The sequence below is a fragment of the Suillus subaureus genome (assembly GCF_016647635.1).
Source record: "Suillus subaureus strain MN1 chromosome Unknown BJ212scaffold_22, whole genome shotgun sequence".
Lineage (NCBI taxonomy): Eukaryota > Fungi > Basidiomycota > Agaricomycetes > Boletales > Suillaceae > Suillus > Suillus subaureus.
The window spans coordinates 576,260-594,191 of record NW_024538578.1 but is presented as its reverse complement, the minus strand read 5'-3'; the positions used below and the strand labels follow the sequence as shown (position 1 = coordinate 594,191).

Below are 17,932 nucleotides of genomic sequence, written 5' to 3'. Positions count from 1 at the left end.
ACTCGGACCGATGAGTCTGGACGGCATCGACCATCGGGACTGTTGATATATCTTAAGCGCTGTAGGGGTTTAGTGACCATTAATTCGATATAAGTCTAGGGAAGACAACACATGCAACGAGCAACAATTACAGTAACGAGATGCCAGGAAACAAATTCAAAATCAGCTAAGCAGAAACAAAACTGGCCCATATTGCCTAGCGTTGACAATATATACCGCAGGTAACTGGCTTCAGCCAGGATTAGGGGAAGGTGGAGGAGACAGGTAGTCTTCGCCGTATATCGAGGAGTCATCATCGCCAGGAGCATCCGCCAACCTGTTTACTCTGCGCGAGAGGAACGTCGACAACATTAATAGTATGCGATGCATGATATGTATGAAGGGACTACCAGGTTCATGGTCGATGTAAGCAGGATTTGAGTGGTGCGGAAGTATTGATGGCAAAGGATTGGTTGGTGGGTAGTGCCGGTAAGAGTCGAGACTAAGAATATGTAAGCTTAACATGTATTGTGGCAGTCCGCACTCACATTCTCATCGTGTTTTTGGAAGTGGACGAGGTAGGGGCGATGTAGCAGGTAACTGTGAGTGAACCGTCGAGTGAACTGAAAGGCAAAAAGGTAAAAGAAACATACATCCAGGGGATTACGAGGCCCATCGGTACAAACCGCATCCGTGCGAGGAGAGGAGGAAAGGAGTACTCTGCGTAGAAAGTGAAGGAAAGTATGTCGGTCCCTTGTAGGCCATGGTCTCGGTGGGCGATGGAAGGGAGACATGACAGATGTCATCACAGCGTTGGGCGAATGTTTAGATTTACTCGTCTACAAAATATTAGCATATAAATGATGGATGTATGCGGGGAGTACATACACTAGGCTGCAGTTCTTCTGAAAGCCCAATGCTAGCGAGGATGTTGGCTGGAATGTTGCATACGTGAATCTTGGTCTCATCCCTAGACGTGTAAGCTAGTTGGCGTGAATCGGGCGAGAGGACGACGGTGAACGGCCGAGATATGACGTCGAATGAAGCAAGGAGCTGGCGGGACTCGAAGGCCCATAGCTTGATGGTGCGGTCGTAGGAAGTGCTGGCGAGAAGAACACAATCAGATGAGAGTGCTAGACCACTGATGGCATCAGTGTGCCCATTGAAAGGAGCACCGATAGTTTTGAGGGTCAGCGCATCAAACTCATATATCGTTGTGGGGAAGTTGCTATCCGTGAAGCTGATTGCGGCTACGACGGATTTATTTTTTGTTGTCCAGAATACCGGCAAAGTTGACACCGCATCTTTGAGAGTATATCTTTGTACATCCATTTTCTGTGCTTGGATATCCCACACCTGAAGGCGCTGCTCCACATATGACAACACCACCAGCTTCCGAGAGTCTTTCGAGAATCGAAGTGCTAAGTCACCGCCCGGGGTAGGGTGACGATCACCACTACAATTGAATGGGCCAGCCACGAGTTTTCTTGTATCCAAGCTCCATATCCGCACTTCAGAATCAAGCGACCCACCCGCAACCAGCTTGCTGTCCAAGGAGATATCGATGCAGGTGATCCAAACGAAATGACCTTTGTCAAGAAATGTTCTCACGATCCCCGTCTCAACTTCACTGACTTTGAGCTCCCCACTGCCACTAGCAGTGACAACCCATCGACCATTCCTTGATACTCCCACTGCTTGTATACGATTCTCGCAAACCTCCAGATCCTCAAAAATCTCCTTACCCTCCCGCAGATCCCATCGTCGAATGGTCCTATCACGTGATCCGCTGATCATTTGCTTGCCGTCGGGAAAGTAGGAAATGCATGAAACACCTTTGTACTCGTGATGTTTACCATCCGGCAAGGAAATAATGGATGGTTTGTGTCCATCCAAGGTCATGGCCGGTGTCAAAATTGAATTGTTTGTTGCTGTACCTGGCTGGGTCGAGCTGGAAGCCATTACAGCTGTATTTGCCAGAAGGGTTGGCAAGTGTATCGGTTAACAGTGAATGTGCTTGGTGAGTTCTTCTCGTGCTCTGTAAGGTCAGGCTTGACCTTAAACTCTCGTTCGAGAGCTGACGCACTAGCTATTGCCTGCTAAGTCAATTGTGAGGTCATCCATGCCTGATGGTCATATGGGCTTTCATCTTACCAAGATGCTAGCAAGGACGAAGCGTGATGATGGGCATATGGGTGCGCATCCCACCTCTTTATATTTATACCTTCCAAGCGGCTGCGCATCATGCAACAATGAGCATGGCCCTTTTAACGTGTCAGGTGAAATTGACGTGGGCATGCTGCGCCTGCCGCGGTTGTGGCGCGACATCGGCGCGGTGCATGTGATGCGGCGCTGTCACTTACCTATGTCGCGTCAAACATCGCACATGCTGCGCCAGTGCCTCGTCACTGCCACGTCAAACCCCACCCTACACCTCAGCATTTTGTAATTGTTAGTGTAACTGAGGTATATTTTCAACTTGTCCATTGATTTTCTAACAATGTCTCCTTTCGTCACAATAAAATTAGAAATCCTACACTATAGCTATCCATAGACAGCAATAAAACCATTTACTAAGCATTCTACAGACAGTGGTACTCTGAAGAGCGACGATGGGCATATGGGCGCCAGTCCTACCTCTTTTATATTTATATCTTCCAGACGGCTGCGCATCGTACAGCATGTCTTTTTCTAGATTCAGTTGAATCAAATCTACCTCTCCCTTTCCAAGGCCCGTCCGGCCTCCACGACATTCCTAATTGAAGTGCAAGCCGGCCTGTTGTCATTCGAACACCAATTCGGTCCCGGCATACAGTGCCACCTCTACAACTCCGTTCTTACCCACACTGTGTCGTGACTCGTAAACCGCGCTGCCACACATTTGCAAATAACAGGAAGTATCGCCAACATTCCATCCCTTCACTCTTGTTATATACTTCCCATCGCTTTGGCGGCCGACTTTCTGCGCAATCTGCATTTTTATTCGATAATTAGCGCTCCACACATCTTTTTATCAATATTTATTATGTACTAATTTCGTCCTTAGACCTGTGTACCGTACAGTGGAGCTTCCGATGGGTGCTCTAGGTCAGTAAGCGCAACCCGAGGCCTACTTCAGTATGTTGCAGCACTTATCTTTGCATGTTGACGATTAACTGCCGATGGACTTGCTTGATGGGACGCAGGTAGTCTTTTGAAGTGGGATGTTACCATTCATGCTTCGCCTCCAAGACGAGGACGAACCAATCAAGATTATAGAATTCGATTGCCTTTTTTTGCGACGTGGTCGGTTGCACTTGTCACTGTTGCTAAGTAGTTGGCACAGTTTGACTGAGCTAGTGCGCTCGCGCGTGATATCGGAGGTTAGTTGATGTCCTGATCTTGCACCGCTTACCTCCTAATCTGTATATTTGTCCCTGCAATTCTTTGATAGCCTGCACTCATTCAGCCTTACCTCCGCGTCCCTCATTTCTTATGAGTATACTATCCAGAGTGTAGAGTTCAACCTCCATTGAGCACCTGTTCCAATGCTGTCTCCAGATTCCAAACTGTTCACTACGATCTCTTCAATCGGTCACATGCAACCTACGGCTGAATTCGAGCCGTGTTAATGGATCTGAAGTGAGCATCGAGTCATGAAACCAACCTGCCTTAAATATTATTCATAAGACACAAGCTCGGATCCCTTCTTGGACACCAGCTTTATGCGAATTGCCTGATATTGAATCTTGGTGCTTGTCAAGTTCGAGTTCTGTGTTGTGAAACTCGGCGCGCACATGCAAGGATTGTGTCTATTATCACCAACGAATCACTATTATGATGATGACGATAGCGATAACGATGATAGCGATCGTAATAGTATGAATGAATGAAGAGTATCTAGTTGGTGGAAATACTATAAACGCGTGAATAGTCAACCGGCCGTCCTTCTGATTGCAACTGGACGCATAACAGTGTGTCTCAGAGGTCCTCGTACTCATTTTCTAGCGTGTGTTGCTGTAAAACAAAACACTCCGCGACCTGTGATGGACAGGATCGACCATCGGGACTGTGATATATCTCGAGCGCTCAAAGGGGTATAGTAACCATAGACTTGATATAAGTGTAGGAAGACAATGCATGCAACGAGTAATTACAGTTACAGTGACGAGATAACAGGGGAAAAGTTCAAATTCAGTTAGAAGCAGGAACAGAACCGGCCGCTTCCATGCTGTCCGGCGTTGACAATCCCTCGGCGTGAGCCGGGATTGGGGGAAGGAGGAGGAGAAATATAGTCCTTCGTCGCGTATTAAATCATCATCATCATTGCCTGGGAGCACCCGCTATACATGGATGCATGAGATTTAGGATACAACGAGAAAAATAAGAAGCGCATACCAGTTTGCCCGGCGCGAGAGGAACAAGGGCGATAGCTGGCGATGCATGATCTGTCTGAAAGGGCCACCAAGTTGATAGTCGATGTAAGCTGGATTTGAGGGCCAGGGAAGTATTGACGATGGAGGATTGGGTGGTGGGTGGTGCCGGTGTGGGTCGAGACTAGAAGAATGTAAGCTTAATATGCAATCATAGCAGCCTCCACTCACGTTCTCGTCTGGTTTTATAAGTGGACGAGGTAGAGGCAATGTGGCAGAGAACTGCAAGGGAACTGTCGAGTCAACTAAGAAGCAAACAGGTAAAGAAACATACGTCTAAGGGATTACGAGGCTCGTCGGTGAGAACCGCATCCGTACGAGAAGAGGATGAAAGGAGCTTGCGTAGAAAACGAAGGAGAGTGTGTGGGTCGCCAGCAGGCAGAGGTCTTGGCGGGTGAGAGATGGGAGACATGACAGGTGCTATCACTGGTTTGCGGGAGTGGCGACGTGTTGCATCGGACTGTGATGGAGAATGGTATAGATGCAGATGAATGAGAGAGCAGGACCACGTACGTTGAGCAGACCAGCGTGGCGTGAAAGTTTCTGTAAGGATATTAGCATGTAAACGACGATTCTATGCGGGGAATACATACAATAGGCTGCGGCTCTTCTGCAAGCCCAATGCTAGCAAGGACATTGGCTGGAATGTTACAAATGTAGATATTGCAATCATTGAAATTCGTGTAAGCTAGTTGGCGTGAATCGGGTGAGAAGGTAAAGGACTGGACAATATTTTGGACGTCGAATGAAGCGAGGAGCTGGCGGGATTGGAAGGACCATAGCTTGATGGTTTGGTCCAAAGAAGAACTGACGAGAAGAACACAATCAGATGAGAGTGCTAGACCCATGATGGGACCAGGGTGCTCCTTGAAAGGAGCCCCAACAGTCTTGAGCGTGGACGCGTCAAACTCATGGATTGTCCTGGTGCCATCTGCAGCTATGATGGATTTGTCTTTTGTTGTCCAGAATACAGGCAAAGTTGACGCCGCACTAGTGCTGAGAGTATATTTTTGTACATCCAATTTCTGTGTTTGGACATCCCACACCTGAAGACGCCGCCCCAACGCCGCCAGCTTCCGAGAGTCTGCCGAGAGTCGAAGAGTGCGTGTAAAATTATCATTTGATCCGAATGGGCCGGCCATGAGTTTCCCTGTGTCCAAGCTCCATATCCGCACTGCAGAATCGTCCGATCCACCCGCAACCAGTGTGCTGTCCGCTGAGATATCGATGCACCTGATCCATGGCCAGGGCCATTTGTCTTCATGAAGTGTTCTCGCGGTCCCTGTCTCAACCTCACTGACTTTGAGCTCCCCACTGCCACCAGCAGTGACAACCCATCGACCATTCCTTGATACCCCAACTACATCTATACGATTCTCGCAAACCTCCCGAGCCTTCTCAATCTCCTTACCCTTCCGCAGGTCCCATCGCCGAATGGTCTGATCGTGTGATCCGCTGATCATTTGCCTGCCGTCGGGAAAATAGGACATGGATGAAATATCTTTGGACTTGACGGGATGGCCATTTTCATCCGACCAGCCTGGAGATATCCATGGTTCATGTCCCTCCAGGGTCATGACCGGTGTCAGAATCAATTTGTTTGCTGTTTCACCAGGCTGTGTTGAACTGGAAGCCATAAAGGTTGTATTTGCCAGACAGGTATGTTGGTTATTTGGATGTGCTCAGTGAGTTCTCGTACCCTGCAAGATTGGGCTTGACCTTTGAGTGATTTTCATTCGAGAGCTACCGTACTCTGTTTACTAAAATCAATCGTCAGTTCGTCTGTGCGTGGTGCTTATATGGGCTTCGGTTTTACCAGGATGGCACTAGCGACGATGAAGAGCGACGATGGCCTATAGGCACGCCGCACGCGTTCTACCTGTTTACGTTTATATCCCAGATGTGTCATGAAATCATTTCTCACGGTCCCCATATGTCTCAACCTTTGAGCTCCCTGGTGTCGACATCTCCAGCAGCAGTGACAACCCATCGACCATCCCCTGATACCCCCACTCGTATTACAGCTATGCAATTAATCTTGAAAGCCTCATGAGCCTCCCCAATCTCCTTACCCTCCCGCAGGTCCCACCGCCAAATGGTCTTATTTCCCGACCTACCGATCATTTGCTTGTCGTCAGGAAAATAGGAAATACATGAAAAATTTCTGAACTCGAGATGTCTACCACCCGGCAAGGAATGAATCAATGGTTTATGTCCATCCAAGGTCAAGGCCGGTGTCAGAATCAACTTATCTGTTGTACCGGGTTGTGTTGAGCTGGAAGCCATCACAGCTGTATTCGCCAGACAGGTTGGCAAGTATGCAGGTTAATAGGTGTGTCCGGTGAGCCTCGTTCCCTGTAAGGCTAGATTCGATATTGAATGATTTTCAAGTCTAACTCGTTCGAATATCACACTTTGCCTGCTTTAAACTAGCCGTTAGTTCATTCATGCATGATGCTCATATAGGATTTCGTCTTACCAGGATGCTAGCAAGGACAGAGAGCGATGAAGTATATGGGCGCCTGCCCCACCTCTTTATATTAATACATTCCAGACAGCTGTGCATCGCATGGCATATCCTTTTCTAATTCCACCCTATAGCTAGGTTCAGTTCATCGAACTTTCCTCTTCCTTTTTGGTTCGTACACGTCATTCATTTCCAAATGCCAATCAAGCGCCAGTCAGTCTCTTGTACCCATCACCGGGCGCCAGTTCAGTCTCCACATGCAGTGCCTTTTTGACAACTCTGATATTATCCGCACCATGTCACATGCGAATCGTGCCGCTACACCTATACGAATGAATGGAAGTATCACAGGCATTGGGGTGGATGCTGTCATGGCAGATGTCATTACCTTGTTATATGACGCTTTTCCTGTTATATCAGGAAATGCATGATTTTGTTACTTAGAGTTGGATTCAGCTTTTGCTTCATCGGATTCCATACAGGTCTACAAGTCGAGAGGGTCCGACGATGATCTACATGAGATTAGTAACCTTAGGACTGCTTTCGGGCTCCGCCTTGCTTTAATCTGGAACTATCATAACCTTATATTTGAGTGCCATGGTCAATGTAGTATCTTGTCTCATTCCCGCTTGTTTGTCAATAAGTTGACTGGAGTGATCGCTGCAATGGCACTCGAGGATATTTCAGGCAGCTTTAGTTGTATCAAAAAATCAGGCTGACCGCGCGAATACCAGAGGAGCCATCCTCTCCGGCCCCTCTAATCTCTGGAATTAAGACTACGAAGGAGACGACAACCTTCTGAGTCCAACAATTTGGATATGCAACAGACTGTGCATATGGGAGGTCTTCATAGAGTCCAGACAGGATCGATTGTTATCGGGGACTGTGCATTGATAGACCTCACCCGCTTTAGGGTTTGTCAGGAGTATAACGCATGCAAGAAGTAATGACAATAACGAAATGCCCGGGGTCGAAATCACTCTACAAGCAGAAACAAAACCGGCCACTTCCATGCTCTCCGGCATAGGCCACCTTTGCCGTAGATGGTTGTCGTGAATCGGGATTCGGCGAAGGAGGGAGGAGAAACATAGTCTTCGTCGCGTATCAGGTCATCATCAGGGCCGGGAGCACCCGCTGTAGCGTACCGCTATACATGAATGCATAAGACTTGGAATACTATGAGAAAAATGAGACGTGCATACCAATTTACCCGGAGCGAGAGGAACATCAACAACATTGATAGCAGGCGATGCATGCTTTGTCTGGAAGGGCCACCAAGTTAATAGTCGATGTAAGCTGGATTTGAGGGTTGGGGAAGTATTAACGACGGAGGATTGAGTGATGGGTGGTCGAGACTAGAAGAATGTAAGTTGAATATATAATAACGAAAGTCCCCACTCACGTTCTCGTCTGGTTTTATAAGTGGACGAGGTAGGGGCGATGTGGCAGGGAACTGCAAGGGAATCGTCGAGTCAACTGCAAAGGCAAACGGGCACAAGAAACATACATCCAGGGGGTTACGAGGCTCATTGGTGCGAATCGCGTCAATACCAGGAGAGGAGGAGAGAAGCTTGCGTAGAAAACGAAGGAAAGCATGTTGGTCGCTTGTAGGCAGAGGTCTTGGGGGGCAAGGGTTGAGAGACATGGCAGGTGTTATCACCGATTTACGGCACACGGGATGACGCGTTACATCGGACTATAACAGGGAATGGTGTGATGTAAATGAATGAGAGAGCAGGACCACGTACGTTGAGTATGTCAGCACAGCGCAAACCTTCAGGTTTGCTGGTCTGTAAGAGTATTAGCATATGATAGATGTATAGGGGAATACATACACCAGGCTGCGGGTCTTCTGCAAGCCCGATGCTAGCAAGGATGTTGGCTGGAATGTTGCATATATAGATATTGGTGTCATCCCAAGACGTGTAAGCCAGTTGGCGTGAATCGGGCGAGAGAACGAGGGTGAGGGGACATTCGACGTCGAATGAAGAGAGGAACTGACGGGACTCGAAGGCCCACAGCTTGATGGTGTTATCGTATGAAGAGCTGATAAGAAGAACGCAATCAGAGGAGAGTGCTAGACCGGTGATGGTATCAGTGTGCCCTTTGAAAGGAGCTCCGACAGTCCTGAGCGTCGACGCGTCAAACTCATAGATCATCCTGGGACACTCATCTGCAACTTGAATGAAGCTGAATGAGGCTACGATGGATTTGCCATTTGTTGTCCAGAAGACCGGTAATGCCACCACCTTGTTTGGAATGGAATTTTGTACGGTGATATCCAATTTCTGTGCTTGGACATCCCACACCTGAAGACACCGCCCCCAATTTGACATCGCCGCCAGCTTCCGAGAGTCTTCCGAGAGTCGAAGTGTGTCCACGAAATTACCACTTGGTTTGAATGGACCAGCCACGAGTTCGCCAGTTTCCAAGCTCCATATCTGCACAGAATCGATCGACCCACCCGCTAGCAGCGTGCTGTCCGAGGAGATATCGATACATCTGATCCAATAGCCTTTACGAAATGTTCTCACGATCTTCGTCTCAACCTCACTGACTTTGAGTTCCCTACCAGCAGTGACAACCCATCGACCATCCCTTGATACCCCCACTGCATTTATACGATTCTCGCAAACCTCCCGAGCCTCCTCAATCTCCTTGCCCTCCCGCAGATCCCATTGCCGAATGGTCTTATCGTCCGATCTGCTGATCATTTGCATGCCGTCGGGAAAATAGGAAATGCATGAAACATGTTTGTACTCGAGATTTTCACGATGCGACGGGGACATAATGTATGGCTTATGTCCCTCCAAGGTCATGACTGGTGTCAGAATTGATTTGTTTGTTGTTGCACCGGGTTGTATCATTGAGCTGGAAGCCATCATAGCTGTATTCGCCAAGCAGGTTGGCAAGTTATTTGGATGTAGTGCTTGTGCCCTGCAAGGTTAGGCTTGATATGGGGTGGGTTCAACTCTCACTCGTTCGAGAGCTGCTGCACTTCTCCTACTCCGGTTAAACTGTCAGTTCATCTGTGCGTGATGCTCTTATGAGTTTTCGTCTTACCAGGATGCTAGTGATGTCAAAGAGCGGCGGTGGGAATATGGGCGCGTTCCGTCTTTATTTTATTTATATCTACCCCTCTTCATAACTCATGGCTGTTCGTCGTACAGCATGTCCTTTTAAACTCCCCCGTATCATTTGAGTTCATTAAACTCGGCTCGTCCAAGGCCCTTCCACGACATTCCTAGTTGCCAATAAAGCACCATCCTGTACTTTGTCAACCGAATGTTAATTCGGTTTCCGCATGCACTGGTCCCTCCTCTACAACTCTGGTATTGTCCGCATCATGTCATGAACCACGCCGGTACATCTCTGCGAATAACTGGAAAGTATAACGGGCATTGGGGTGGATGCTGATAGCTTTTGCAGCTAAGTTTCTCTTGCATTAGAAATGTCATATATCCTTCCGTTGCCCTTCTGCCGCCAGGTTATTAAATTTAGGAAGGGTCGACGATCTATGAGTCAGAAATTGCAACATACCATTTCTGGGACGAGCTTCTACAATCTGCATTTTATTCTATTAGCATTCTGCACATTCAGTTATCATGTGCTGATTTCGTCCCTAGAACCGTGTACCGCACAGTGGAACTCGCCGGTGGGTGGTCTGGGTCAGTGATTACGATCGAGGCCTCCTTCAGTACGATGTAGCACTATCTTCGCATGTTAACCATCTGCTGTTGATAGACTGGCTCAATGGGGGTTTTGTCATTATTGCTACACTCCCAATATTATCCACCCAGGTAGCTGTTTGTGGGATGCCACTGCTCATGCTTGACTGCCAAACAAGGGAAACACCCACCACGAGTAATAGAACACCCTCAATAGTGTTGCATAATTTACCTCCGCTGAAGGGACTTCGTCGTGTTGAGTGAATTGTGGGCCCGCTCCGCGTTGAGATAGTTTACCTCGTGTTGTAGTGCCGCTATATAGTTTTGGTTTAGGTTCGTGCCTATTAATGATTTGCGCGTCTGGGTCTTCATTTGAATCTTGAACAAGCGCTCTCTGAGTCTGTCAAGATTTAACGGCGGAAATGAGTCGATATTTCTGGTATTAATATCGATACTTGTCGAGTCCATCTTTGGAATCGCTTCCACTTGCCCGCTCGTTCCTTATATCTTCCAGCGCGTACATGCAAGGAGTGTGTGTATTACAATCAATGAAATACCAAATCACCTTGGTGATGCATAAGAATAGCAATAACGATAATAGCGATCGTGATAGTATGAATGAATGAATGAATGAATGAAGAGTAGCGTGTTATGCCATAGGAAATAGAAAGAATGTGTGTAGGCGGAAAGAGTGTGTGTAGGCGGAAAGAATGCGTGTAGATGGAAAGAATATGTGAATAAACAACAGCAGATGATAAAACAGAGAAAATAGTTGGTAGCAGAAGGAAAATATAGCTACATCTCATCTGTGTCCCGTATCTCATTAGCCTCCCAAAAATCAGCGTCGTCTTCGTCGTCTTCGTCTTCGTCTTCGGTGGGCTCTGTGACCATGTTATTCTCTGGTGACTGAGAGAGGCAAAGTACGGGATCCGCGACAGTGGGCGTTCCATACGACTGCGCAACCCAAGCTGCTGGGAACGCGATCGGCCCGTTTCCGGACATCGACGTGACGGGCATGGGGTACGGGTAAGAATATGTGAATGCCGTGGTAGGTGCTGTCGCAGGCGCGGTAGGCATTGTCACAGGCGCGGCAGAGGCGGAACTCGTGGAATTTCTGCAAGCGTCTGCGTATGATTGCCGAGCGCCCTCAGGTGCTAGCTTTCCACAACCGTCGTCCCAGTGCCTCTTGCAGGCATCACGTCGGGCATAACTAATCACAACAATATTAATTACAAGTTGCGCTTATTTTGAGAGTTAGGATACGCACGTTTTGATACAACCGGGGCATTTGTATTTCTCTAGTTTGAAGCCTAGGTGATTTTTCGTCTTGAGGTGCTTAAGATAGCTTTCAGGATTGAGTATTATGCCGTCTTTGGAACACACGAATGTCCCGTTGGGTTGACCATGTTGATCTAACACGGGTTTCTGTCCCAAGGATTAAAAATGAGATCTCACAAGATGAGAAGAAAACTCACAAATAACGGGTCGTTCTTGATCCTGCTGGAGACTATTTTAGTTCGCTTGACGCCGCGTTCTTCGAGGCCTTCGGCGACGCGCTTTTTACCGACCGACAAACTTGGTGCTTGAGGGACAAACAAGGGAGCAAAGGGCGCTGAAAGCCAAGGCGCGTGATTCTGGTGGATATATTCTTGGTGCGGTTCGGGTGGAGTGTAAGGGTTCGTGGCTCCTGGAAAAGAACTCGATGGGAAAGATTGATGGTACAGGGGTGGCGCGGATGGGTGTTGTGGCGGAGGAGCAGCCTGAGTTAGCGGTGGGTATGGACCAACATAAGTGGCACCCAATATATCAGCTACTGCAGGGGGGTAATAACCATTTGGTCCTGCTTGGAATGCGTGATGCTCAATTCCAGCACCCACATTAGGCGAAGGTGCGACGGGAGCGTATGAGGGGGCGTCACCATGTGGTGCATCAGGCTCCACATCATCAGGATTGTAGAAGCCTGGATGAGGAATGTACGCGGGCTGGGGCCAGGGAAATTGACCCATATACATGCCAGTGTTTGGCATGTATTGTACCGCATTGGAAGAATCGGAATCATTCGACGAGGAGGGGTGGGATGTGGATTGGGTCATCTGGAGGTAAAAAGTAAATGTAGTTAGGAAGCGCAGGTGTTGAAGCTGGGTATACACATACCTGGGCCAGCAGATAAATGATTAAAATATTAAGTGGGTGTGTATGCGTTCGCAGTGGCAGTAAGTGCAGTGAGTGAGGGATAGAGGATGAAGGCCACCGAAGCAATATTTATATGCTTGTCCGGAGCCGCTTTGAAGGTGTCCTCGAGTTGTGTTTCCACTGCAGGGACCTTCCTTTCAGAGAACATATCCTGTGGACCACCATTATTCACTAAATGGGACAGTGGTCTGTTGGTACGACATGTTCAGCTTTGCATCCACACTTGAGATGTTCATTCTTGTGGCAAGTCCGCGTTGAAAAGACGAGACGCGTGTTGTGGACGCGCTGTGGATGTTTACGCCTTCCTGAGACTAACAATGCGATCAGAGTAAGCTTATGGCTCCACGAGGGGTTGAATGATCGTAGATCCAAATTCCACTCGCGAGAGTGATGACATCAGATCGAAATTTATATTGGCACTTTGGGAGACACGGCCAACGCGGTGAACTGGTCAACAGTAACAAAGAGCGGACCTACATAAGGTGTTCAAGCGCCAAACGTCATGGGTAAGAATATTCTGATTGCATTTCTTTGCGAGCACTCACACTTTTATTCAGTTTCCTTTAATGTATCGCAACAGCCTGTCCTAGATTCTGGGGGAACTCGACACCTCTATCCAAGATAGAGAATTACCGTAATTTTATTAAAACTACACAAGCAAGTTGAAGGAGATCGCCGTCCTGCAACATTAGTCGGTTGACGCAAAGGTGTCTTTGCCACCCCGCTGAGAGCCTACAACTGATCGCTTTTCAGTGCCTGTATACGCGTGAAGTGTAAAAAGACAGTACAAATGCAAGGAAAACCTGTCTGGCCGGAAGGACGAGTTATACGGTGAAGGTTGGGCGAAAAAAAATCCCTTATCGACCAGATCAACTCCAGGATGCATCGAAGAACTTCTTCATAATTTGACAGTCGTCTCGGGAATTTATTTACACCACTACGGCTCGTGAACACAGCACAGAAGAGATATCCGCATATCTTGTGCCGGCCCGAGTTCAAAAGTCTGAATCAGGTAAAGCGACAGCATGCACAGGAAATAACCACCTGAGTGACACCGTTTATGTTACTACTCAGTAACGTGAGAAGGTACGCTCTCGCGTTACTAGTTAGAGGGAATAATCTATACCACAGTACTCAGCAGTGACTTCGCAGGTACGTTTTTTCCTCTCAGCTTTATCCGACGGTGGCTTAGCTGACTGTGGTGGGCAACGCCCGCCAGCAAAGCATGACACTTATATAAGCTATCCCACGCTATAAACACACAGAAGTGAAACTTGACACTATGTACCAAAGGAAAGACTTTTGTGTTAAGTGTTCATGGGCGAAATGTGATGGATTGATGTTATAAACAAGAGTATCAGGATACATTTTGCAATTTGACATTTGTGAGCATATTTTAGCCTCAGTAATGGTTGGTTTTAGGCCCCAAGAGCACACAACAAAAAATCTATTCTGAAATTATTGTTGGCTGGGGGGAAATGAGAGTATTCCTTGCTGTGCATGAATGCAAACGACAACGGGTGTGGTACATAGAGGTCTCGGATGAAAACAGCCCCTGTAAACAGTAAAAGGTCAGCCACAATTTGTGATTTTCCAAAAACGGGACTTATGGCTTCAGCACAGATATGCGATGTGCTTGCATTCCTTCGAAGTTCTACGTACTACGTGCAGTCAACTCTCGTTTTTTAAAGATGTTATGATATTTTAAGTCTCACTGTAATCTTCAACACCAAATGGTGCATCAAGTACAGCCTGGCTCTTCCAAAAAAGGTGTTCTAAAGCTAAGAATGAGCAACTTCGATGTGCCCATGCAAAAATGCAATGACACTCAAGAATTCATGAATGCCATGTTTACTGATATGAGTGGAGTTGAGAGGCAGCAGCGGGGGGCATTGATTCAGCATAAGCTTGATTCTGCCACTGCTGCCAAGAAGAAGACTACAGAGAAGCAGGCATCTAATTCTGCCAAGGAGACTTATTTCACAGGTGTTGTGCTGGTGCTCAATCAAAACCAACTTGTATGCTTGCTTGATCCAGCTCTCAAGGATCAGATTGAGGTTTATCGCTGTCTAGGAGCAGAGAAGCATATTCCACTCAAATCACACCTCAACAGCAAGTCACAGTGCCTTGAGTTGCTCAAGAAGCTTTCGGCTCATCACTCAGCATGTTTATGAGGTGAATTGGTGACTCATGACAATGATCTCGATGACACAAATGATGACACTTAGGTGGATACTAATATGCTCCCTTGCAAATATTGCATATAACCTATATTTACAAGCTTGATCACATAATTCAGTGCTGCACATAGGATACTTTAGCATAATCTACACTAGTTTCCACCACAATATAATGCACAATAACTGCTTTGCTGTTGAGTATGCACTTGGTTTCAAGAAAATGGACCATTTAGGGGTTTTTGGCTTATATAAGCATCACACTTTGTTGGTGGGCATTGCCCACCACCACTGACTGCAGCATAATCAACTTTCGGCAATGTGTGGGCTGGGTGCTGACTACTCCCGCTGCTGGTGCCAACGTTCCCACAGCCTCTGCCATCAGGAAAACCTTCCCATCCTAAATTTCTCCAAATTATTTGAGTTATCTGAATTGGCTGAATTTCTCATAATGTGCCCAATTATATTAATTACTAGTACAGTTATCAATTGGTCCTTGAGACACTATCGCTCCATGATACAAAATGCATCTCACACATCCACAATTCACTTTATGGCCTCAGTAATACCTCCATAAGCTTCATTGACATTGCCTCTTGCATGGCATTAAATTTTGTCTAAACTTCATTTGCAAATTCTTACTCGAGATGTGTGTTTGTACTGTCTGAAGTCTTAGTTTTAGGTCTTTCAAAATTTAAATTCTATTGTGTTCAATATTCAACAGTGTGATGGCACACAAAACTATACAGTCATCAATGGCTCATTGAGACACTACAGCTCATTGATACAAAACATGGCTCACACAATGACAACACATTTTCTTCTCTCAAAATTGCTCATGCACATTTAGACAACATGTATCTTGCCCCAGGGAAAATATTATATTATGTTGACCAACAAAAATAGTACTGAGACATGTGTCTTTACTAGTCAAAACCCTAAATTTAGACAATTTAAAATTTGTATTCCACATTGCATGATGACAGCAAATTAGAGAGACATGAAACTGTTCAGGATGTATAGCTAACTGTTAAGGTCACGTGCTCAAGGGGGTCGGATCACAAGGGCTTAGCCTCAGCTCGTACACTGTGCCCCTTTCCTGAGTATGTGCCCTTAATTTCTGGGGGCTAGAACAGTTGTCCGGAGTTTCCGGGATTTGACTAGGGCAGATAATGGACATCCGGATCTGAAATGTGAGATAAATCCGACAGACATCTGGATATTACCTGGGCAAGCGGATAAGACTAATCTGGACAAAGTCCAGACTAGAAACTAACAGAGGATGGACTACCCTTAAGGTAGAGTTGGAAATGTAGTCTAGGATGCAATCCTAAGACTCAGAATATGACAAGAGACTTATCTCAAGTCCAGAGGACACAGGAATGAGCAGGAACTAAGATGATATTTGAACTGGAGTATTTCCGAGAGTTACAGGAGGTTTATACAGTGGCTCAAAAAACTGTCTGCATGTTTTGACATTTTTCACTATCTATGATATTGTGTGAGAACGAACAAATGCGTCAAGGACATGGTTATACCACATTGTAGTATGGCTTCAGGGCTTTCATTTGAGCCCTACACCGTGGGAATCGGTGGAGATATGGTGGAGATACAAGGCTCACAAAATGGTGACTCATGCGGACAGTTTTTTGAGCACATATTAAAACTATATAAATCATCATTTATGACACCATAACAATCATGCCACCATTAAATAAATTATAAAGTGGTGTCATTATGTCATTTTAAAACCATATCTAACTATACAAACTAAAATTTTCCATATTTCATGGTTATATTCACCATGAAAGCCACCCCCCCTGCTCAAAGGGATAATATCCTCTCTCTTTCCTATTTTGGCCTCTCTGCTTGTCAAATTTCCTCTAGAACTGGAGTATCCAAGTCCACTGTGGCCAAGTTCATCAAAGAAAGTCACACAGACAAGGAAAACTTCTGTGAAGGGTGTCCATCCAAGCTCACCTCTACTGATAGGAGGGCTATTATTCAACATATCACTATAGGAAAGGCTGATAATGCTGTCCAGGTCACCTATTACATCAATTCCACCATCACATTCCCTGTCTCTTCACACACTGTGAGAAACATTCTCAAGACAGCTCATCTCAGGTCAGTAACAAGGAAGAAAAGGCTTTCCTCTCTATCACACATATGCAGAGAGGACTAGCACCCTTCTTTTTCACATATATACCTTGCCATCTGACCCAATCCTATTTATTGTGGTCTTATATGATCATATAACATGCTTCCAGTCCATGTAATCCAATTCTGATGGGCTAAGGCAAAGGTGAGTCATCTCTGCATATGTGTGATAGAGAGGAAAGCCTTTTCTTCCTTGTTACTGACCTGAGATGAGCTGTCTTGAGAATGTTTCTCACAGTGTGTGAAGAGACAGGGAATGTGATGGTGGAATTGATGTAATAGGTGACCTGGACAGCATTATCAGCCTTTCCTATAGTGATATGTTGAATAATAGCCCTCCTATCAGTAGAGGTGAGCTTGGATGGACACCCTTCACAGAAGTTTTCCTTGTCTGTGTGACTTTCTTTGATGAACTTGGCCACAGTGGACTTGGATACTCCAGTTCTAGAGGAAATTTGACAAGCAGAGAGGCCAAAATAGGAAAGAGAGAGGATATTATCCCTTTGAGCAGGGGGGGTGGCTTTCATGGTGAATATAACCATGAAATATGGAAAATTTTAGTTTGTATAGTTAGATATGGTTTTAAAATGACATAATGACACCACTTTATAATTTATTTAATGGTGGCATGATTGTTATGGTGTCATAAATGATGATTTATATAGTTTTAATATGTGCTCAAAAAACTGTCCGCATGAGTCACCATTTTGTGAGCCTTGTATCTCCACCATATCTCCACCGATTCCCACGGTGTAGGGCTCAAATGAAAGCCCTGAAGCCATACTACAATGTGGTATAACCATGTCCTTGACGCATTTGTTCGTTCTCACACAATATCATAGATAGTGAAAAATGTCAAAACATGCAGACAGTTTT

General features: G+C 46.2%; 5 protein-coding genes across 5 annotated transcripts; 1 reads left to right on the top strand and 4 right to left on the bottom strand.

The window, feature by feature from the left end:
• Positions 1 to 41: 41 nt before the first annotated feature.
• Positions 42 to 743, bottom strand: BJ212DRAFT_1365156 (uncharacterized protein). The gene is made up of 2 exons (XM_041336061.1): positions 528 to 743; positions 42 to 481 (listed from the first exon to the last, which is right to left on the bottom strand). Exons 1-2 carry the CDS (start codon positions 668 to 670, stop codon positions 232 to 234), a joined length of 393 nt encoding a protein of 130 aa, XP_041191655.1. The 5' UTR covers positions 671 to 743; the 3' UTR covers positions 42 to 231.
• A 933-nt stretch (positions 744 to 1,676) lies between these two features.
• Positions 1,677 to 2,343, top strand: BJ212DRAFT_1365151 (uncharacterized protein). Its single transcript, XM_041336060.1, has one exon. The coding sequence runs from the start codon at positions 2,160 to 2,162 to the stop codon at positions 2,322 to 2,324; it is 165 nt and encodes a 54-aa protein (XP_041191654.1). The 5' UTR covers positions 1,677 to 2,159; the 3' UTR covers positions 2,325 to 2,343.
• A 1,517-nt stretch (positions 2,344 to 3,860) lies between these two features.
• Positions 3,861 to 6,178, bottom strand: BJ212DRAFT_388545 (quinon protein alcohol dehydrogenase-like superfamily). The gene is made up of 6 exons (XM_041343078.1): positions 4,985 to 6,178; positions 4,905 to 4,934; positions 4,666 to 4,851; positions 4,563 to 4,613; positions 4,357 to 4,515; positions 3,861 to 4,301 (listed from the first exon to the last, which is right to left on the bottom strand). Exons 1-6 carry the CDS (start codon positions 6,026 to 6,028, stop codon positions 3,963 to 3,965), a joined length of 1,809 nt encoding a protein of 602 aa, XP_041191653.1. The 5' UTR covers positions 6,029 to 6,178; the 3' UTR covers positions 3,861 to 3,962.
• Positions 6,179 to 7,834: 1,656 nt separating this feature from the next.
• BJ212DRAFT_1482363 (uncharacterized protein) lies at positions 7,835 to 9,647 on the bottom strand (the record flags this gene model as incomplete). Its single annotated transcript, XM_041340405.1, has 6 exons — positions 7,835 to 8,005; positions 8,061 to 8,213; positions 8,261 to 8,311; positions 8,366 to 8,554; positions 8,607 to 8,648; positions 8,694 to 9,647. The coding sequence occupies 6 exons, from the start codon at positions 9,645 to 9,647 to the stop codon at positions 7,835 to 7,837; spliced, it is 1,560 nt and encodes a 519-aa protein (XP_041191652.1).
• Positions 9,648 to 11,321: 1,674 nt separating this feature from the next.
• Positions 11,322 to 12,619, bottom strand: BJ212DRAFT_1300877 (uncharacterized protein; the record flags this gene model as incomplete). The annotated part of the gene is made up of 3 exons (XM_041333044.1): positions 11,322 to 11,736; positions 11,794 to 11,951; positions 12,002 to 12,619. 3 exons carry the CDS (start codon positions 12,617 to 12,619, stop codon positions 11,322 to 11,324), a joined length of 1,191 nt encoding a protein of 396 aa, XP_041191651.1.
• Positions 12,620 to 17,932: the final 5,313 nt, after the last annotated feature.

Bases quoted from the DNA above. Each gene is read 5' to 3' on its own strand.
- BJ212DRAFT_1365156 (XM_041336061.1), bottom strand. From the start codon at position 670: ATGCGGTTTGTACCGATGGGCCTCGTAATCCCCTGGATGTATGTTTCT. The intron at 482-527 runs GTGAGTGCGGAC...ACATATTCTTAG, and splicing joins TCCAAAAACACGATGAGAAT to TCTCGACTCTTACCGGCACT.
- BJ212DRAFT_1365151 (XM_041336060.1), top strand. From the start codon at position 2,160: ATGATGGGCATATGGGTGCGCATCCCACCTCTTTATATTTATACCTTC.
- BJ212DRAFT_388545 (XM_041343078.1), bottom strand. From the start codon at position 6,028: ATGGCTTCCAGTTCAACACAGCCTGGTGAAACAGCAAACAAATTGATT. The intron at 4,614-4,665 runs GTATGTTTCTTT...GTTCCCTTGCAG, and splicing joins AGCCTCGTAATCCCTTAGAC to TTCTCTGCCACATTGCCTCT. The intron at 4,302-4,356 runs GTATGCGCTTCT...ATCCATGTATAG, and splicing joins CTCTCGCGCCGGGCAAACTG to CGGGTGCTCCCAGGCAATGA.